This window comes from Callorhinus ursinus, unplaced genomic scaffold, assembly GCF_003265705.2.
Source record: "Callorhinus ursinus isolate GAN/ISIS: 27379988/994484 unplaced genomic scaffold, GSC_fseal_2.0 scaffold7, whole genome shotgun sequence".
Classification (NCBI taxonomy): Eukaryota; Metazoa; Chordata; class Mammalia; order Carnivora; family Otariidae; genus Callorhinus; species Callorhinus ursinus.
Genome location: NW_027397069.1, coordinates 5176551 through 5192700, shown reverse-complemented (window position 1 = coordinate 5192700; position 16150 = coordinate 5176551). Strand labels below are relative to the sequence as shown.

At 43.4% G+C, this 16150-nt stretch overlaps 1 protein-coding gene across 1 annotated transcript in view; it reads left to right on the top strand.

The window, feature by feature from the left end:
- Nucleotides 1-16027, top strand: part of ITGBL1 (integrin subunit beta like 1) — a 205320-nt gene extending 189293 nt beyond the window's left edge. The window contains exons 9-11 of the mRNA XM_025874718.2: nt 7887-8033; nt 14465-14578; nt 15006-16027. Of these exons, the coding sequence (XP_025730503.1) occupies nt 7887-8033; nt 14465-14578; nt 15006-15097 (353 nt within the window). The 3' untranslated portion in view covers nt 15098-16027. The remainder of the gene's footprint in view (nt 1-7886; nt 8034-14464; nt 14579-15005) is intronic.
- The last annotated feature ends 123 nt before the right edge of the window (nt 16028-16150 follow it).

The window sequence follows — 16150 nt, the reverse complement described above, 5'->3', positions numbered from 1 at the left end:
TATTTTGTTGTATTTCTTCCTACATTTTTATGAGGGATAGAAATTTTTTTTTTAAATCTTGGTTTATGAATCTTCTGTGGCTATTTTGATATTTTGTCTATAGAAAGTCCGCATTCTATGGAGTGTGTGTGTGTGTGTGTGTGTGTGCACTCTGCTGCATTCTTTCAGAGAAGATTTAAGTGAGTAGAAGTCATCATTTTCTTATAAGCTAAGTGAGCATTACCCCACAGCAAGATGAATGTGAACCTCCTGTTCTGACAGACCAGGATTTGGATTCTGGCTCCATTTCCTACTAGCTGTAGTAGCTTACACAGGTTATTTGGTCTCTGCCTTGGTACACTCACGTGTGTGGTAAGGATCATAATGTCCTCCGATTTTCTTTACGGTGAGAAGAAGACATAAGGAATGAAACGTGCCTGCGACTGCGGGCCAAGTGGGCATCCCGGCATGCCCTGCGCATGCACTGGAAGCAAAAGATTGAAATGTCCATCTTCAGGGGCGCCTGGGTGGCTCAGTCGTTAAGCGTCTGCCTTCGGCTCAGGTCATGGTGCCAGTATCCTGGGATCGAGCCCCGCATCAGGCTCCCTTCTCGGCGGGAAGCCTGCTTCTCCCTCTCCCACTCCCCCTGCTTGTGTTCCTGCTCTCGCTGTCGCTCTCTCTCTCTCTGTCAAATAAATAAATAAAATCTTTAAAAAAAAAATGAAATGTCCATCTTCAGAACAGGACAAAACAATGCATCTGCCTTGGCCATCTTAAAGCATTAGCTGCGGAGTTTTTGGAAGCAAGGTGGCATCCTATGAATCATCAATTCTGTGTCTCGGAGGAGTGGCAGCTCTTTGTACAAAGCATTTAGTTTCCCCCTCACGTGGCAACCAGGGGTTAACGAATCTTACTAGTAGGAGTGTGTGAAACTCATTAATATCTTCCGTCTGGTGTGGCTTCAGAGGGGAACAAACCTGAAGGTCACTAATATGAGTCATTTTCTCCATTCACCATCAGACACCGAGCCGTAGTTTGCGTGGTCTTTCACCTGGAGAGATGAACTAGAGCCCTGTGCATTCAGCGTGTGGCCAGAGAGCCAAGCAGGGACAGCCTGAGTATTTTAGCAAACGAGGACTGAGTAAAACCAAATGCATCCATAAACCTACCAAATCAGCTGGCACATGAGAAATAATAACTAGCCCTGCTTATCCCTGCCTAACAGGAACCCTGAAGATGATGAAACCAGTCCCAGTGGGTGGGGTAAATTAGCAATTGTACCTGAAGATGAATGTAAATAATTACACGATTCTAAGCAGTTCAGTTTTGATTACACCAAGATTATGACCTGAAAATGAGAGTCATGAAAATGACTGGCAAACAGAAGGTTGGTATGAAGTAAGACCCTTCTTACTTTAATTAAGTTATTGATGAGTCACGTTCAATGATTGTAGACCACATGCGGACCTTCTCAAAACATCTTCATTAACAATGAAAATTGTATGTGATCTGTAAGTGCATGGATTTTTTTTTTTAATCAAATACGTCACTACAGAAAAAACATGCTCTGTCCAGAGTGATAATCCCTAAGAATTATTCACTTTTTAGTGGTATTCGATTTTAAGATTTCACGAAGAAAATATATCCACATGTTGGCTCATGTGTGTTTAATTGTTTTAGGTTAATAGAAACTTAATCAGAGACCTCCCTCCTGTCCTCCATTTACCCAAGATAGGAATAGGAAATGGCCTGCTTATTGCTTTTCTTCTTTCCTCTGGGGTCCTGGAATAGCTGCCACCCATGGGTCCCATTGAAGAAACAAGAAGGGATAATGAAGAGCCACCTCTTAATTACACAATCAGTTCACAGTTTCCTCTGGGAGTTCTTTAGTTCATAGCTATAAATTGAAGGAGAACATGCAGCCTAAGAATAATGAGGATAGTGACCCCCAGGCGCTGCGGGATTGCTCACATTGACCAAGGTCTCCAACCACTGACTCAAGCCAAGCTTCTCTTAGCTTGGGTAGCAGGGGGATCATCTCCAGATGACATCCTAAGTCACAAACCTCTTTTCTGAGTTCCTAAGTGTACCAGTCAGGGCTGTAGGTAATCCACAGAAATATATCTGTAGGTTGTCACTCCAGGGATGAGTGGTGAGGGGACTACCCGAGAGCCATCAGTGTCCCACACACCTTTGTCTTCGCTTCCGCCCTTCCGGCGTGACTTTTATGATGGTGCTCCTAGAAAGCCTCCAGTGTGTCTATCTTCTAGGGAAGAAAAAAGGGAAGAGAAAAGGGCAAAGAGCAAAGAGCAAAGGATACATGCTGGCTGAGTCTGTCTCATTTTCTTTGGATGACAGTAGCTTTCCTGGAAACCTCACCCAAGAGATTTTCTCTTATATCTCCTTTGTTAGAGCTGTGTCTTAGATCAAAAGGAGCTTGGGTAATCAAACATTTTCAGATGGGCATATTATCACCTCCCTGAAAAAAAATGAGTGTCCCCCTAATATTAACAAGGGGAAAAGAATATTGGGCAGGCAATATGGAGTACCTGATACAGTTAGATCCACTCATGGGTCATTTTCCTAGTTGAGAAACATCACTGCAGTATTTTAAGGAAATGTGTCTCAAAGCCAGTGAATTTCACTGGAAGTGGTCTTTGTCTAGAGCAGCACTGTCCAGTAGAATTTTCAGAGATAATGGGAGTGTTGTGTATCTGCCTCATTTTACCCAGGAGCCACTGGCCACACGGAGCTATCAGGCACTTGAAATGTGACTAGTGCACCTGAGACACTGCATTTTAAATTTTACTTAACTTTAATAAATTCAAATAGTCATGCATGACTGGTGACTAATATATTGGGCAACACAGGTCTGGAGCATCCTCGGTGAATATTTTGGTGTAAGGGAGGGGAAGAGAACAGGAAGAAAGAGCAAGGATGGGGATACCAGCAGCAAGGAGCTAAGTATCTGGGAGAGGTGAGTGGCTCTGGAAGTGAAAATCGAACGGAAAATTACTCACCGGTGTGAAGACTTGGGAAGTCAAGTGAAGGCCAATTTAGTGTACTTCAAATAGTTCATTGGGCTGGATCTTTCTAAGGTTCATTCTAGAATGATCTGTTGTACACTTATTATATGAAGATAACTTATCACTATGGATTCTGCCACCCAGCAGACACATTGTTCTTACTGAGTGGTATATATGCATTATACTCCAATAGGTCTGCCACCCTTGGGTGCTTCATTTATACGCCTAAGTGACAGCATAGTAGAGATGGTCTGGCAAAAGCTGACTGAAACTATTCTCATGGTCTTTTTTTTTTTTTTTTGGACTCCAATTTTCAGGAACATTCTACTCAGTAGGCCACCTTTATGGAAGAGCTTCCCTTGTCATTTTATAAAATTGTCTCATTGTCTTCCTTCTTTACTAGATGTTCCTACCTGTTCTACTTCTCCTCCTCTACCCGAGCCCTAAATATTGGAGCTCCCCAAGATTTATTTCTCCCTCGGTGGGCTCATTCACTTCCAAATGTTATCTATTTTTTTTGGAAATTCCAGCATATATAACTTAGCACTAACCTGTGAGCACCAGACTTGTGTCACCTGCTCATATGACCTGTCTACTTGGTTGATAAGAGCATCTCAGACACACGGGGTTCAAAGCAAGAGCTGATTTTCTGATCTTTTCTGCTCCCGGCCCTGCCATCCTGCTGCTTCCATAGCTAACAAATAGCATCATTATTTATATTTCCCCAGCTAGAAAACTAGTCCTTTTGTTCTCACTCACCACGTCCAATCCAACACCAAGTCCTATAGGCACCACCCCCTCTGTCTACTCTCCTCCGTGGTGCCTCCACCTTTGGCACCTTCCACTTGGACCGCTGCAACTCTCTCACTTCCCCCATACTCAGTGCCTCCCAGTACACCTTAATCTCTCCCACCCAGTTGCCAAGCTGAATTTGCAAACTGTAAATCATATCATATCACTCTCTTGCATAACACCCTTCAGTGATTTCCCATTCTTCTGAGAATAAAATGGGAACTCCTTACCAAGAATAGACAGTTCCCTCTGTTCTCATTCCTGAATATTTCTCCGGCTTTGTTATTTATTCCATTTTTTTCTTACTCAATTTTCTTTGAACACATTGACCTTTTTTTCACTGCCTAGAACCTGCCAAGCTTTCTTATTCCAAGAACTTTTCATTAGCTTTCCTAGAACATTGGCTGTCTTGACTTCTTCTTATCCCTTGGGTGTCACGGAGGGATACTTCTCCGACTACTTCTCTGACTACTCCAGTTAGCATTGTTCTCACTGTAGAATGTACTAGTGCCCTCTCTAGTTCTCCTACAGCTCAAGTGTATTTGTGTCCTTTTTTCTACCCACGTGAACTATAGGAACCATAACAGTAGAACTAGTATGATGCCTGGTGCACAGTCAATAGTTTCTCGAATGGATGCCTATATCATTAAAGTTTATTTTAAGAAGATTGTATAAAGATTTTAACAAAATTTGAGGTAAAGAAAAGCCACATCAATGGCAAAGCAAAACATTTAAATACCAATGCATTTTGACCATTGTCTGGGCTAGATGCCAACCTAATTTTGTGGAAGGATGTGATGAATGAGCTCATAAATGAAAAACAATCTCCTATTTCCTTGAATATAAATTTTATATTAAATTACTTGCTGTGAGGAGCCATTTAGTTATTCTCAATGATATCCTAATTTAAAGGGAGAATGGCTTTCTCTGCAATAGAGATTAAATGATTCCAATTATGTCAAATTGATGGAAATTCTTACTAGCCCAGGGTCGGTAAGAAATGTGAACATTTGGGGGCGCCTGGGTGGTTCAGTCAGTTAAGCGTCTGCCTTTGTCTCGGGTCATGATCCCAGGGTCCTGAGTCGAGCCTTGTGTTGGGCTCCTTGCTCTGCGGGGAGCCTGCTTCTCCCTCTCCTCCCCACTTGTACTCTCTCACTGTCTCTCCTTCTCTCTCTCTCAAATAAATAAATAAAATATTTAAAAAAAAAAAAAGAAACGTGAACATTGGGAAAGTCCTGAGCTGGATGTAATTGGTGCATAGAAGTATCCCAGATTATCTGCCTCCAAAGATGGACGACGTTTTTTAACGTCTTAAATAGACCTCACTTTAAGTGGGCTTTTGTTTTATTGGGGAAGTCAAGATATAATCAGTTTAATAACTATTTTTTATATATGTAGCTCTTAGAGGGCACTGATTCTCTAACTTCACTGCATCCTACCAAACACAAAAATAAAACAGAGCCATCCAAGAACTGTCCCTTGTCCTTCAGTGACAGTGTATTAACCAGATGACCTATAAACATGCCCTGGATTCAGTTCATGGTTCTCAGCTGAGATTTGGGGGGTGACAAATGAAAAGGAGATTTTGTTAAAAAAAAAAAAAGATTTCAGGGGCGCCTGGTGGCTCAGTTGTTTAAGCGGCTGCCTTTGGCTCAGGTCATGATCCCAGGGTCCTGTGATTGAGCCCCGCACAGAGCAGGGAGCCTGCTTCTCCCTCTCCCACTCCTCCTGCTTATGTTCCCTCTCTCGCTGTGTCTCTCTCTGTCAAATAAATAAATAAAGTATTTTAAAAAATATTTCAATCTGCAGGTATTGTTTTGAGGATTCACTATGTCTAAGGCCATGTGCTTGGCACTCTGAAGGACTACAGTGATGAATCAGAAGTGATTCCTACTCTCAAGGAATTCACTGTCAGATAATGGGTTTATTTGACACATAACCAGATACCACAAAGATCAAGACAAAGTTCCACAATAGAGGTGAAAAATAAGGTAGTATAGAAATTCAGAGGAGGAGACGATGAACTTCTCTTGGGGATATTAGAAAACTATTCACAGAGGTGTAGTCATGTTCCCTGAGCTTTGAAAATTATCAGGACTAGGCTATGAGGGTAGGGAGAATGGGTCTCTATCTCAGCAAGGGTATGAAGTCAGAAAAGCCCAGGAAATGTATGCAGAACAACGAATAGATCAGTTTAAGTCAAGAAGTATATGAAAGGGGAGAAGAGAAGAGAGGGGGTGAGGTTGAAAAAGTAGGGCAGGGTGTATTTCAGGAACTTAAAACGTAAGTAAGGCTAAGCAGGTGAACTTCATCCCAAAAGCATTAGGGAGCTGCACGGGGCTGGCGCTCAAGGCTATATGTGAGTGGAGTCACGCTATGAGAAGCGGTGAGCACAACTGTTGGAGAAAGACCTGATAGAAGGTGTCACCTGATGATGGTGACACAGGTGGACAGGTTCTGGCAACTCTTTAGAAGAGGGGTGTAAGAGATTCAAACTTGATTCAAAATAGTTTGAACTGGGTGACTGGAAGGCTAGTTGCACCATTAAAAGAAATGGATACTACAGAAGAGCATCTGTGGGAAAAACAACTGTAGATGCAGGTCTAGAAGGGTCAGTTTGGTTGCTAGTAGAATACAAAGTATGCGGGATGCCTGGGTGGCTCAGTCGGTTATGCATCTGCCTTCAGCTCAGGTCATGATCCTGGAGTCGCGGGATCGAGCCCCGCATCGGGCTCCCTGCTGAGCAGGGAGTCTGCTTCTCCCTCTGCCATTCCCTCTGCTTATGCTTTCTCTCTCTCAAATAAATAAGTAAAATCTTAAAAAAAAAAAAAAAAGAATACAAAGAATGCAATCACGGGGGTAGACGTTAGGAGAAATTTAGAGGCTGAAGATACAGTCCTGTGATCATTGCCGTTATCTGAAAGCCTGTGATTTATTAATTTTTCAAAAGAGAGATTATGGAGAGATAAAAGAAGTTTAAGACTAGACAATCGGGGGATACTCGCAGTAATTAGGTCAGAAAAAAAGAAGTAGAAAAATAGACACAGGAGAAGTGTTGGAAGGAGGAGGGTCCCAGGTCATGAAAACCACTCTAGGAGAGACTTCTCAAGAAGAAAGTGCCCATGAATGCCAACTGTATACCTTTAAACTATGCAGCAGTTAAAACTACCTATCATGTCTGCCGTGCTTGATTTTGTATCCCCTGGTGCCTAGGAAAATGCTCTGCGCATCATCAGCAAAATTTTACCCATAAAATAGTTTTTTGGTTGTTCTGTTTGAAGCGATCTGGCTGTAAGGTAATGTACATACTGGTAAAAGAATGAAGCATTGGTTGAAAATAAGAAATTAAAGTGGAAGATGAGACAATGTAATGGGATGTTGGTGGCAAGCAATTAGATGGACTTTATGCTGGTGAGTGACTATCATAAGTAACAGTGTGATAGATACACCAAAAACTAGACATCCCCAGAACCAGGAGCCAATGACAAAAACAAAAGGGGGGGAAAAAAGTCAAAGGTATGAATCTAAGCCTTATGCTGTTTTTAAAATCTATACAATAAATTGACTTAAACTTACATCTGTTTTTATTAAGGGGAGGGTACACAGATAAAGTAACATAATGCCATTCCTATGGAAGTTAACCTTTTGTTTTTTATTAGTAAACAATAGGAGGGCAATCAATAAATTCAGCGAGCCACGGTAACGTGACTAGCCTTGCAAGTTGGTCTGGATGTCCTGGCCAGCCAGCGCAATGAGGAAGCGGGCTGAGACTTCGTGCTGATAAAAATGTAAATGACGGAGTATCTGGTATCAAGGAAGGATGACAAAATTCCATTTTAAATCGTTTCAAGCTTTCTTTCTTTCTCAGACCATCTCCTGTGCTACATCCAAATGTAGTATGTTAATCTGGAACTCGGTTGTGAAGTTCTTTTAAACAGTATGCCAAATTGCCTCTGTATAAAGGGAAGCATATTTGCTTGATAGGAAATGAGGTCCTTTGGTTTACGTTATTTCTTTCTTAAGAACTGCGATTCCGCTGGATATTTACCCATCTCCCCGTCTCCCCCTCACCCCGCGATTGCTTCGCAGGCCATGGAACATGCTCCTGTGGTCGCTGCGTGTGTGAGAGAGGCTGGTTCGGGGAGCTCTGCCAGCACCCGCGGAAGTGTAACATGACGGAGGAACAAAGCAAGAGTTTGTGTGAGTCAGCGGACGGCATACTGTGCTCCGGGAAGGGTGAGTATCCCTGCCGGAGCTTGGACCGGGTCCCTGATCTGACACATGGTTTGTACGGCAGCGCATACAACCTTCCCCAGATGGCACTTTGCAGGAATGAAAAGCACTCTGCCCTCGGCTTGCACCAGATTTCAGACTTGAAAGTTAACCACATGAAGCGTGGGGTCTAAGACAATGAAATGCGTGCGAAGGGTTTCCTGCGAAAAGGTCCTCAGCCAGCCTCGTCGTGGCTCAGTGACCTGTAATTAGTAATTGTATAAAGAAGAAAAGACGACAAGATATAATGGGCGGTGAATGGACCCCCCAGAAGGCAGAGGGGTAATTGTTGAGTTCACCTGTGAAAATAGCGCAGCCCAGAACGGCAGAAACGTGAGCCCAAGTATCTGAACTGTCAGACCCTGGATGATGTAGATGGGTGTGTGGAGAGGGGAGGGTTGAAAGGTGGGAGAAAGACATAGAGGGAAACTCAATATTTTGTTTCATAAAAAAAAGAATGGAAGAGTCTCTGGGTCTCAAAGTTCTGGCATCATTTTCTTTGGCCTAAAAATCACCAATTTTCCAACCAAACGTGCAATCTAATATATAACAAAAATTAAGCTTGCACTGTGTTTATAATTTGCAAGCTGATTGAATAGGAGCCACCATCCCCATCAAACATTCACTACAGAAACAAATTCTAGAAGAATAGCAGTCCCGCCCATTGTCCCCTCAAGTCCCCCAGAAAAGCCACACAGATTTTTTTTTTTTTTTCTGAGAAAGAATACTGACAGATTAAATTTCAGGCACCTTGATGTTGATGTTTCTGTGTGAATTCTTGAAGGGACTTTAAAATCCTGTTCTCAGGGTGCATATGGGCTCATCTAGAAGGCTGTCACATTCCTCCTTGCTAGTGCCTAGGAAAACACCAGGAAGGTTCTGGAAGCTCACCAGATTCTCAGTAACGTTCAGGAACTGCCCTTCATGCGCCTAGATGGCACGAGGTGTCCAGACTCTCTTCTTCAGCACAGGGGCCTCCTTGCCCAACAGACAGCCGCTTCCCCTTTTCAGACAAGGCACAGCTAGAGGTGAAGTTGCCCTGTTTACCCTCAAGACTTTGTGTTCTGCCAAGGAGGCTGTGCCTTCAACCTAATGCAATGGTAGCCCTCAGGTGGCAATCGAAGGAGTTTAAAGCAACCACTTTGTTTCCTGTTCGTTCTCTTATTAAATTCGTTCTAATTCCAACTCCCAGATGAATCTAGCACCAGTCTGTCTGTCAGGGGTTCTCAGTGCCTGGAAACACTTGCTTTAGGTTCAAGTTCTGTTGGGAGAGCGAGAAAGGTTGAAGGAATTGTGGAGGGAGGAGATTAACAAAGAAAACAGGAAAGGAGGTAGGGATGGATTTAACCTTCGGGGGGGGGGGGGGAACCTGAGGGGGGGGGGGGAGAAAGAAATGTTATCAGATCAGAAGGCAGTGTCCTGCAAATAACCAAGGGGTGAGAATGATTAACCTTGTCTGAATTAGATTTCTTCCTTCTTGAGTACAGCCCTAAACACAGAGCTCTAAAGCTTAGATTTATTTTTTCACTTGGGTTTCCATAATGGCATTCTCGTTGGCGTAAGGATAGTAACTTTTCCCAGAAACTCTACAGAATGAGGATTCCCAGTCATATTAAAACATTAGTGTGCTTGTTAATATTAGTTTACTTAAAAAATCAGCCACTTTGGGAGTGTGTGTGTGTGTGTATTTACTAGGCACACTATGGAATCCTTAACACTGTCCACGAGCAGGCCTTGGCTAAGTCCTGTCCAGTTGCATGTATAGGCAGAAAGCACAAAGCCGTGCTCACTCATATAGCAGATACCAGTCTGTCGTTTGCTACACTGAATTTCATACAAAGAGGAGCCGTTTCTTTTGAAGAAATGAACGTTCTTTTTAAAGCTATTACTTTCTGAGGAGGGTCTTATTCTTCAGCGTCACAAATGCAGAAAATGCAAAAAGAATAGCTTGACTAAATATTGACCCAAAGGCATTTCCTCAAAACAAAACAGAACAAGGAAATCTCTCTCTAGTTAATGCCTTTTCATATTGTTTGCTTTGGGTGATGGAAATATATCCAGAGATCAATGAAAGGTTGAAAGTCTATTTGTCTAAGCGGTTTATCCTTCAGTGAGTAGAGAGTTTTAGAGTCGTTAAACTCAGAAGAGAATGTGAAAGCTGCCCGGAGGCTGTACGTCTTGAGGCTAGTGTTAGTGCTGATGGCGGGCCTTCCCACTGTTGGCAGCGTCTGGCTCTGGCTTCTTTCTCTCCTCCTGTTCTGGAGAGTTCTGTGCTGGATTGTACAGGAAGAAAGAGGCTAAGATCATGAAACTGTAGGCACAGAGGAGAACGGGGGTGCAGCTGTTATTCCTGTCCCCATGGAAGGTGCCACTCCAACCCCACCCCAAGAACCACAGGAAAAGTAGTCCAGGAAGTAGACTAACGGTCTTCTAACATGGTGGCAAGGTAGAGAAGTCTGTGCCAGGGGCCTTGACCAGGACCATGTATTTCTTGATCTCATGGACTTGCCAGAATTCCACATACTTTTTCTCAAATTTGCAAACGAAAACCCCTTGCCCTGATGACCACAGAGGAAGTTGGAGCCTTTCTCTTTCTCCAAATATGGGACAGGCATGTGCAGTAAGCCTGAGGTGACCGCCATCTAAGTGTTTCCACTAGAAAGACAAGTCTGGAACATGCGCTTCCCGTGAGCTGTGAATAAAGCTGTCACCTCAGGAGACGATGAAGAAATAGCATTTTATTTCTTTACAAATTGATAGCCAAGACAACAAATCACTCCATAGAAAAATTTAAAACAAGATACATTGTTGTGACCTTCATAACAGATGGAGTAGTTAGTACAATCGTGAGAAGTGCCTGCTGGGATGTCAGGTTGCAGCATTTTGTCAGGCCTGATGAATGAAAAAGAAAGTCCAGCTTTATTCATGGGACCACTAACAAAGGTACCTTGCCCTTAGACTCAAATTGTTTCTGTGAATAGCCAGAGGGATGAGCTTAGAGCCAGGTGTCCCCTGAGTTTAGCCACCTCTGCGGAATACATGACATAATTCATAGTCACCCAACAGCCTTTTTACCTTCATAACTTCAACCTAGATCCAGGCTGTCACCTGTAATACTCTTAAAGCTGCTGTTGTGTGACGATGACTGTGGTTGTGTATCCTTGGATGTCTCCTTAAGCTCTCCCAAGGATACTTGCTGAGTCCCGCATCAGCCGTGGATGTCACGGTGCGCATGCCCACCCACCCGTCATCCCCTCTGCTCCACCCGGGCTCGTCCTCCACCCCCAGGAAGGGGGAAGAGTACCAGTTGCCCTTCAAAAACCAGCTTTAGCCCAGTGTTCTAGTTGCTTCCCCCGATGTGGCTGTCTCGTCAGAGCTGTGAGAACACACAACTCAATTTTTGAAACTATATGGAAGTTTTTCCTGTGAGGGGCATTATGGATAGGTAGGTAGGTAGACAGAACAGACTGAGATTGAAACCTTGGGATAACTGTCGTTTCTGGCCCCCATGGCCCTGGGCAATCCCCTTATCCTGTCTGTACTTCCATTTTCTCATCTTTGTTTGAAGGCAGGAGAATTTCATTTCCTTCCCCTTAAGTCCTAAGGATGCTGTGAAGACAAATGAGAAAATGCGCTGGTTCCCCGGGAATGGAAGCCAATAAGAAGCACAGAAGAGAGATCGGAGCCCTCTTGGGGGTTCTCATAGCGAGAAAGAAAGTAAATGGGTTAGTGATGTTGTGGTCCTGGGCTTACCCGGGAGCTCCTGCCTGCATGGGCCAGCTTCTCCTATGGCTGGACTGGCCTCATGGGTGTGAGTGGGTCCCAGCCAGCTGAGCTAAACAGTTGGTCACCTCTTGGCAGTCATGTGGCCTGTGTGTGTCCAACAGAATCCTCTCCCTCAATTTTTCCCTTTGCAGAGACAGGCAATTTGACCTCTGGTTATTGATGAAAACAGCCAGACCATAGACAAAGGCTATAAGAGGCCCTCATAACTACCCACTGTGTTATTACATGCAAGGCTATTCCTAGTTTCACAAGCTGTGGAAGAATTTCCGACCTCTAGGATACACTGAGAATTGACAAACAGGAAAGGAGCAACACAGCTGGGGAAGATGCTGACCAAGAAAAGCTAGTTTTCACAGCACACACAAAAATCAATCCGCATTTTGCATTCTAAGTATTTCAGTGACTAGTAGACTTTGGGAACTGGGATTTACTTGTCAAACGGTCTGTCAATGGATACCATATTAGCTTTAGCTGAGCTTATCAGTTTTGGGAAACTATGTTGATATGGCCTGAAGCTAAGCATTTCAGAAGCTAGAGCAGCGATGAGAATGGTTTCAGAGCCAGGGGATAAGTTTAAGAGTGAAATGTGAGATCTTTTCGTGAAATGTGACCAAATAAAAGAAGATATCCTAGGTGTGATGCATGAATATCATGGACATATAAAGTCATTTGCTTCTGCTTCTTTCTAGAACTAATTTTGCCATGTAAGGGAGGCACTATTTTAGAAACAACTAAAACCAGTCAAATTCTTCAAATAATTAATCTTCCTCTACTCGTGGAAAGAAGGCACTAAATATGGTGCCTTCTGAGGAAATTGCAATGAAAAGTCAATAAAACGCCCCAAGTTTTCTTTGTTGTAGATATATCACTAACCACCTGCTAAATTAGTAGTTGTATGTTGAACATTTCTGTGCCTACGAAGATCGAAAGACAGTACTTGAAGTGAAGATAAATACACTTCTAAACTAAGGAGGCTCTCTACCTGGGTGTAGCCAAGAAGGAGCCACCATCCCTCACGGACTGACCATAAGGCTCAGCTCCTGGGTCCTATGCAGCCTGCCAGTCACTCATCGGAAGCGAGAGATGTCTGGACTGTGTCAAGAGCATGCAGATCATCCTAGACCCTCAGGAAAACAGTCCAGACTAAATGAAATCATGCTGTGCTTAAGCAAGGAGTTGGTCAGGGTAAACACAGTTGTCAGCCTATCACTAATTCAGACCTGCCCCTTACCTTGAGAAGTGTGACAAGGCATGTCACACGTTTAATTTGGCCATTGGGGATTCTTGTAGCTAAATGCACGTGCCAGTTTCTGTATGAAATATCACCAAGTGCCTGAGGCATGGGACCCGTTTATATGAATCCTTTCATGATATCTATGGCAAATATTCCTTTCTCTAACCACTTTTATCTCCCAGCTTGTTAACTCATTTCTCAATCACTGTGTCTCAGAGGCACTAATTAGTGATTGGCCCCGGCCCCGCTCCCATTACATTTTGAACTTAGCATGTCTGGAATTTTGTCAAATATATCAAAATGCTTTTTCTCCTTCACATTCTCTTAAGGTGATTTTTGACCTGAAACATGTAGTGATAGCCCTCATTTAGTAAAAGGAAATCACACTGGGAAGGAACATCCAAGCCAAGGACATAGGAAGGGGAAGTCCTTCTTATGTGTGTTTCCTTTTTAATTTTAAAGTTGTCTTTACTGCTGCTATAGAAGTCATTTTGCCATGTGAGGGTTTTTGAGCCTGTCATATAAGGACGGGTAGACCAAGAAAACTTTCTTCTCTTTGTGAGACCATTTAATTCGTATGTTTTTGCTCCTTTTAAATATACCATTCGTAAAATTGTTTTTCAGTACACCAAGATATTTTTAATAGCGAAAGTGGAAGTTTCTTACTGGTAGGAAATAAAAAGAGGGGAAATGGGTGAAGTAATGAGAAAGTTGGCAGAGCCTCATGAAAAATGAACTTTTGGGGGGAGATTAGAGCTCTACTCGATCGTGGCAGGGGGTCCCTGGGGTGAGAGCCCATAAGTCAGATGCCCACCAGTGGTTGTGTGTGCATTTGGAGCACATTGATGAGCCACCCAATATGCAGGTGTGTTCCTCCTTTCAGAAAATCATGTAGACAAAAATCCAAAACTAAAAGCCCAATAATTTAGTAGTGATTTTAATTATAAAACGCATCCTTATTTACTAGAACTTACCGTTCAGTTCCTTTAAAGAGCAGACACTTTTAAAACATGATTCGACTCAGGGGGGAAAAAAAGAGAAAGAGAAAAGCATCTGTTTTTGAACACCTTTTTGGAAGGCCATCTATAAGAATCAGCACATTCTGCTCTTACTGACATTTCAACCAGACTGGGCCATGGAACATTTGCTCAAGGCTAATTGCAACTGTCTAGATCCATAATGAAGCCTTTCCTGGATAACCTTTATGAATTGTGGTAAGTAAAGCTCCCCTCTGAGCAACAGGCTCTTCAATAAACTTGTACTTTGGGAAGATGGGTTTTTTAGAAGCCCGTTGTCCGTGCATTGACGGTGTTCTATTCTAGACAGCAACCTTTAGTTACGTGCTGACAGCGAGTCGTGCCCTTTGTGATTTCAGGTTCTTGCCACTGCGGAAAGTGCATTTGCTCTGCGGAAGAGTGGTATATTTCGGGAGAACTCTGTGACTGTGACGACAGGGACTGTGACAAGCATGACGGCCTCATTTGCACAGGTGCGGTATGACCTGCTCTGCTTGCTCCGTACCCCCGTTCAGGAGAAAGACAAACAGCACCCGCCACATGGCGCCGCCCATGGCTGCGTGGTCAGGGCTGCTTCCCGATTGTCGAGTCCTGAGAACTGCTTATAAAACACATGTGCTTAAACAAGCTCCAGGGGAAAGAGAGATGGAGACAAAGCCCAGCTGGAATGGAACGGGGTGGGCACTACTGGGTGGATACTACTAGCTGGTGGCACCAAGTGGATGCCAGCAATCGTTTGAGAGATCAGATTTCCCATAGCTGTTTAATGAGGTCACAGTAAGGTGGCTGCAGGGGGTGAATGGGACGGCTTCCACTACGAGCGGCTGTGGTTGATGAGAACATTTTTTTAACTTGGTGCATTTCGGTCGTGATGATGATCCCCCGTGTATTTTCTTGCAGGGAATGGAATCTGTAATTGCGGGAACTGTGAGTGCTGGGATGGATGGAACGGAAATGCATGTGAAATCTGGCTTGGCACAGAGTATCCTTAACAGTTACACGGGAGAGGACTGGTGTCTTTACTTTTCCATTAGAACAATATAAACGCCAAGGCAACCATGTATAATCACCACTAGGACAGGTCAAAGAGACTATTGTATGTTTTTCTGTTTCTGAATGCCTGCATGAAGTCTGGGTCCCCATTAAAAAAATGAATTAAGCAAAGTCTGATGTAAATAACGCCAGAAAAAATTTCTCTTCCAGAATTTACATCAGTGGTTCTCAACAAGGGTGACTTTGCCATCCGGAAAACACCTGGCAATGTATACACTTTCAACTGTCACGCTGGGTGGGATGGGAGGGCATGCTATAGGCCTCTCATGGGTAGAGGCCAGGGATGCTGCTTAAACATCCTACGGTGCCCAGGACGGCCCCCACGACAAAAAGCGAACTCCAAACGTTACTAGTACCAGAGCTGAGAAACGTTGAATTGCATGGTCCTTCGACATGCATATCCCTCACAGGAAAGACCCCATGAGAATCTAAGGAAATACCCTCACATAAATCCATCGATCCTATTTTTTTCAGGAATCCCTGTCACTCAGCATTTCCATGTGGGGTCAATAAAGACAAGCACACAGAAGGGAAAACGTCAGGGGGCGGGGAGGTGGAGGGCAGAGGGCGGATCATCAGTGCTTTTTAAAGAAAAAGACTGGTCAGTTTTAGCCAGTAAGTCATTCGTCTGATCTCACCTTAAATTCACAAAAGAAGATTCTCTCAGGAAGGAAGTATGAAAAATGTACAGTTTGACATTTTAAATAAACAGTTACGTAAGTTGCTTACAATCTGTGTCAATATATCTTTGCCTACTGCTGATTAACAACAACACAAAATGAATTGGTATTCAGGGGCATCTTCTGTTCGTAGATCCCTTTTTAAATGGGGCAGGGGTAGGAGTACAAGGTCTTTGATTTTTCACTATTTAAATTATTCCATGGTAACTTGCCTTTTAAAAAGACAGTATCTAATTGGACCTAGGATGGGCCTGAAATATGCATTCATTTCCCTTAAAAGACTCTTATTTCTAAGCACACATTATTTACTGC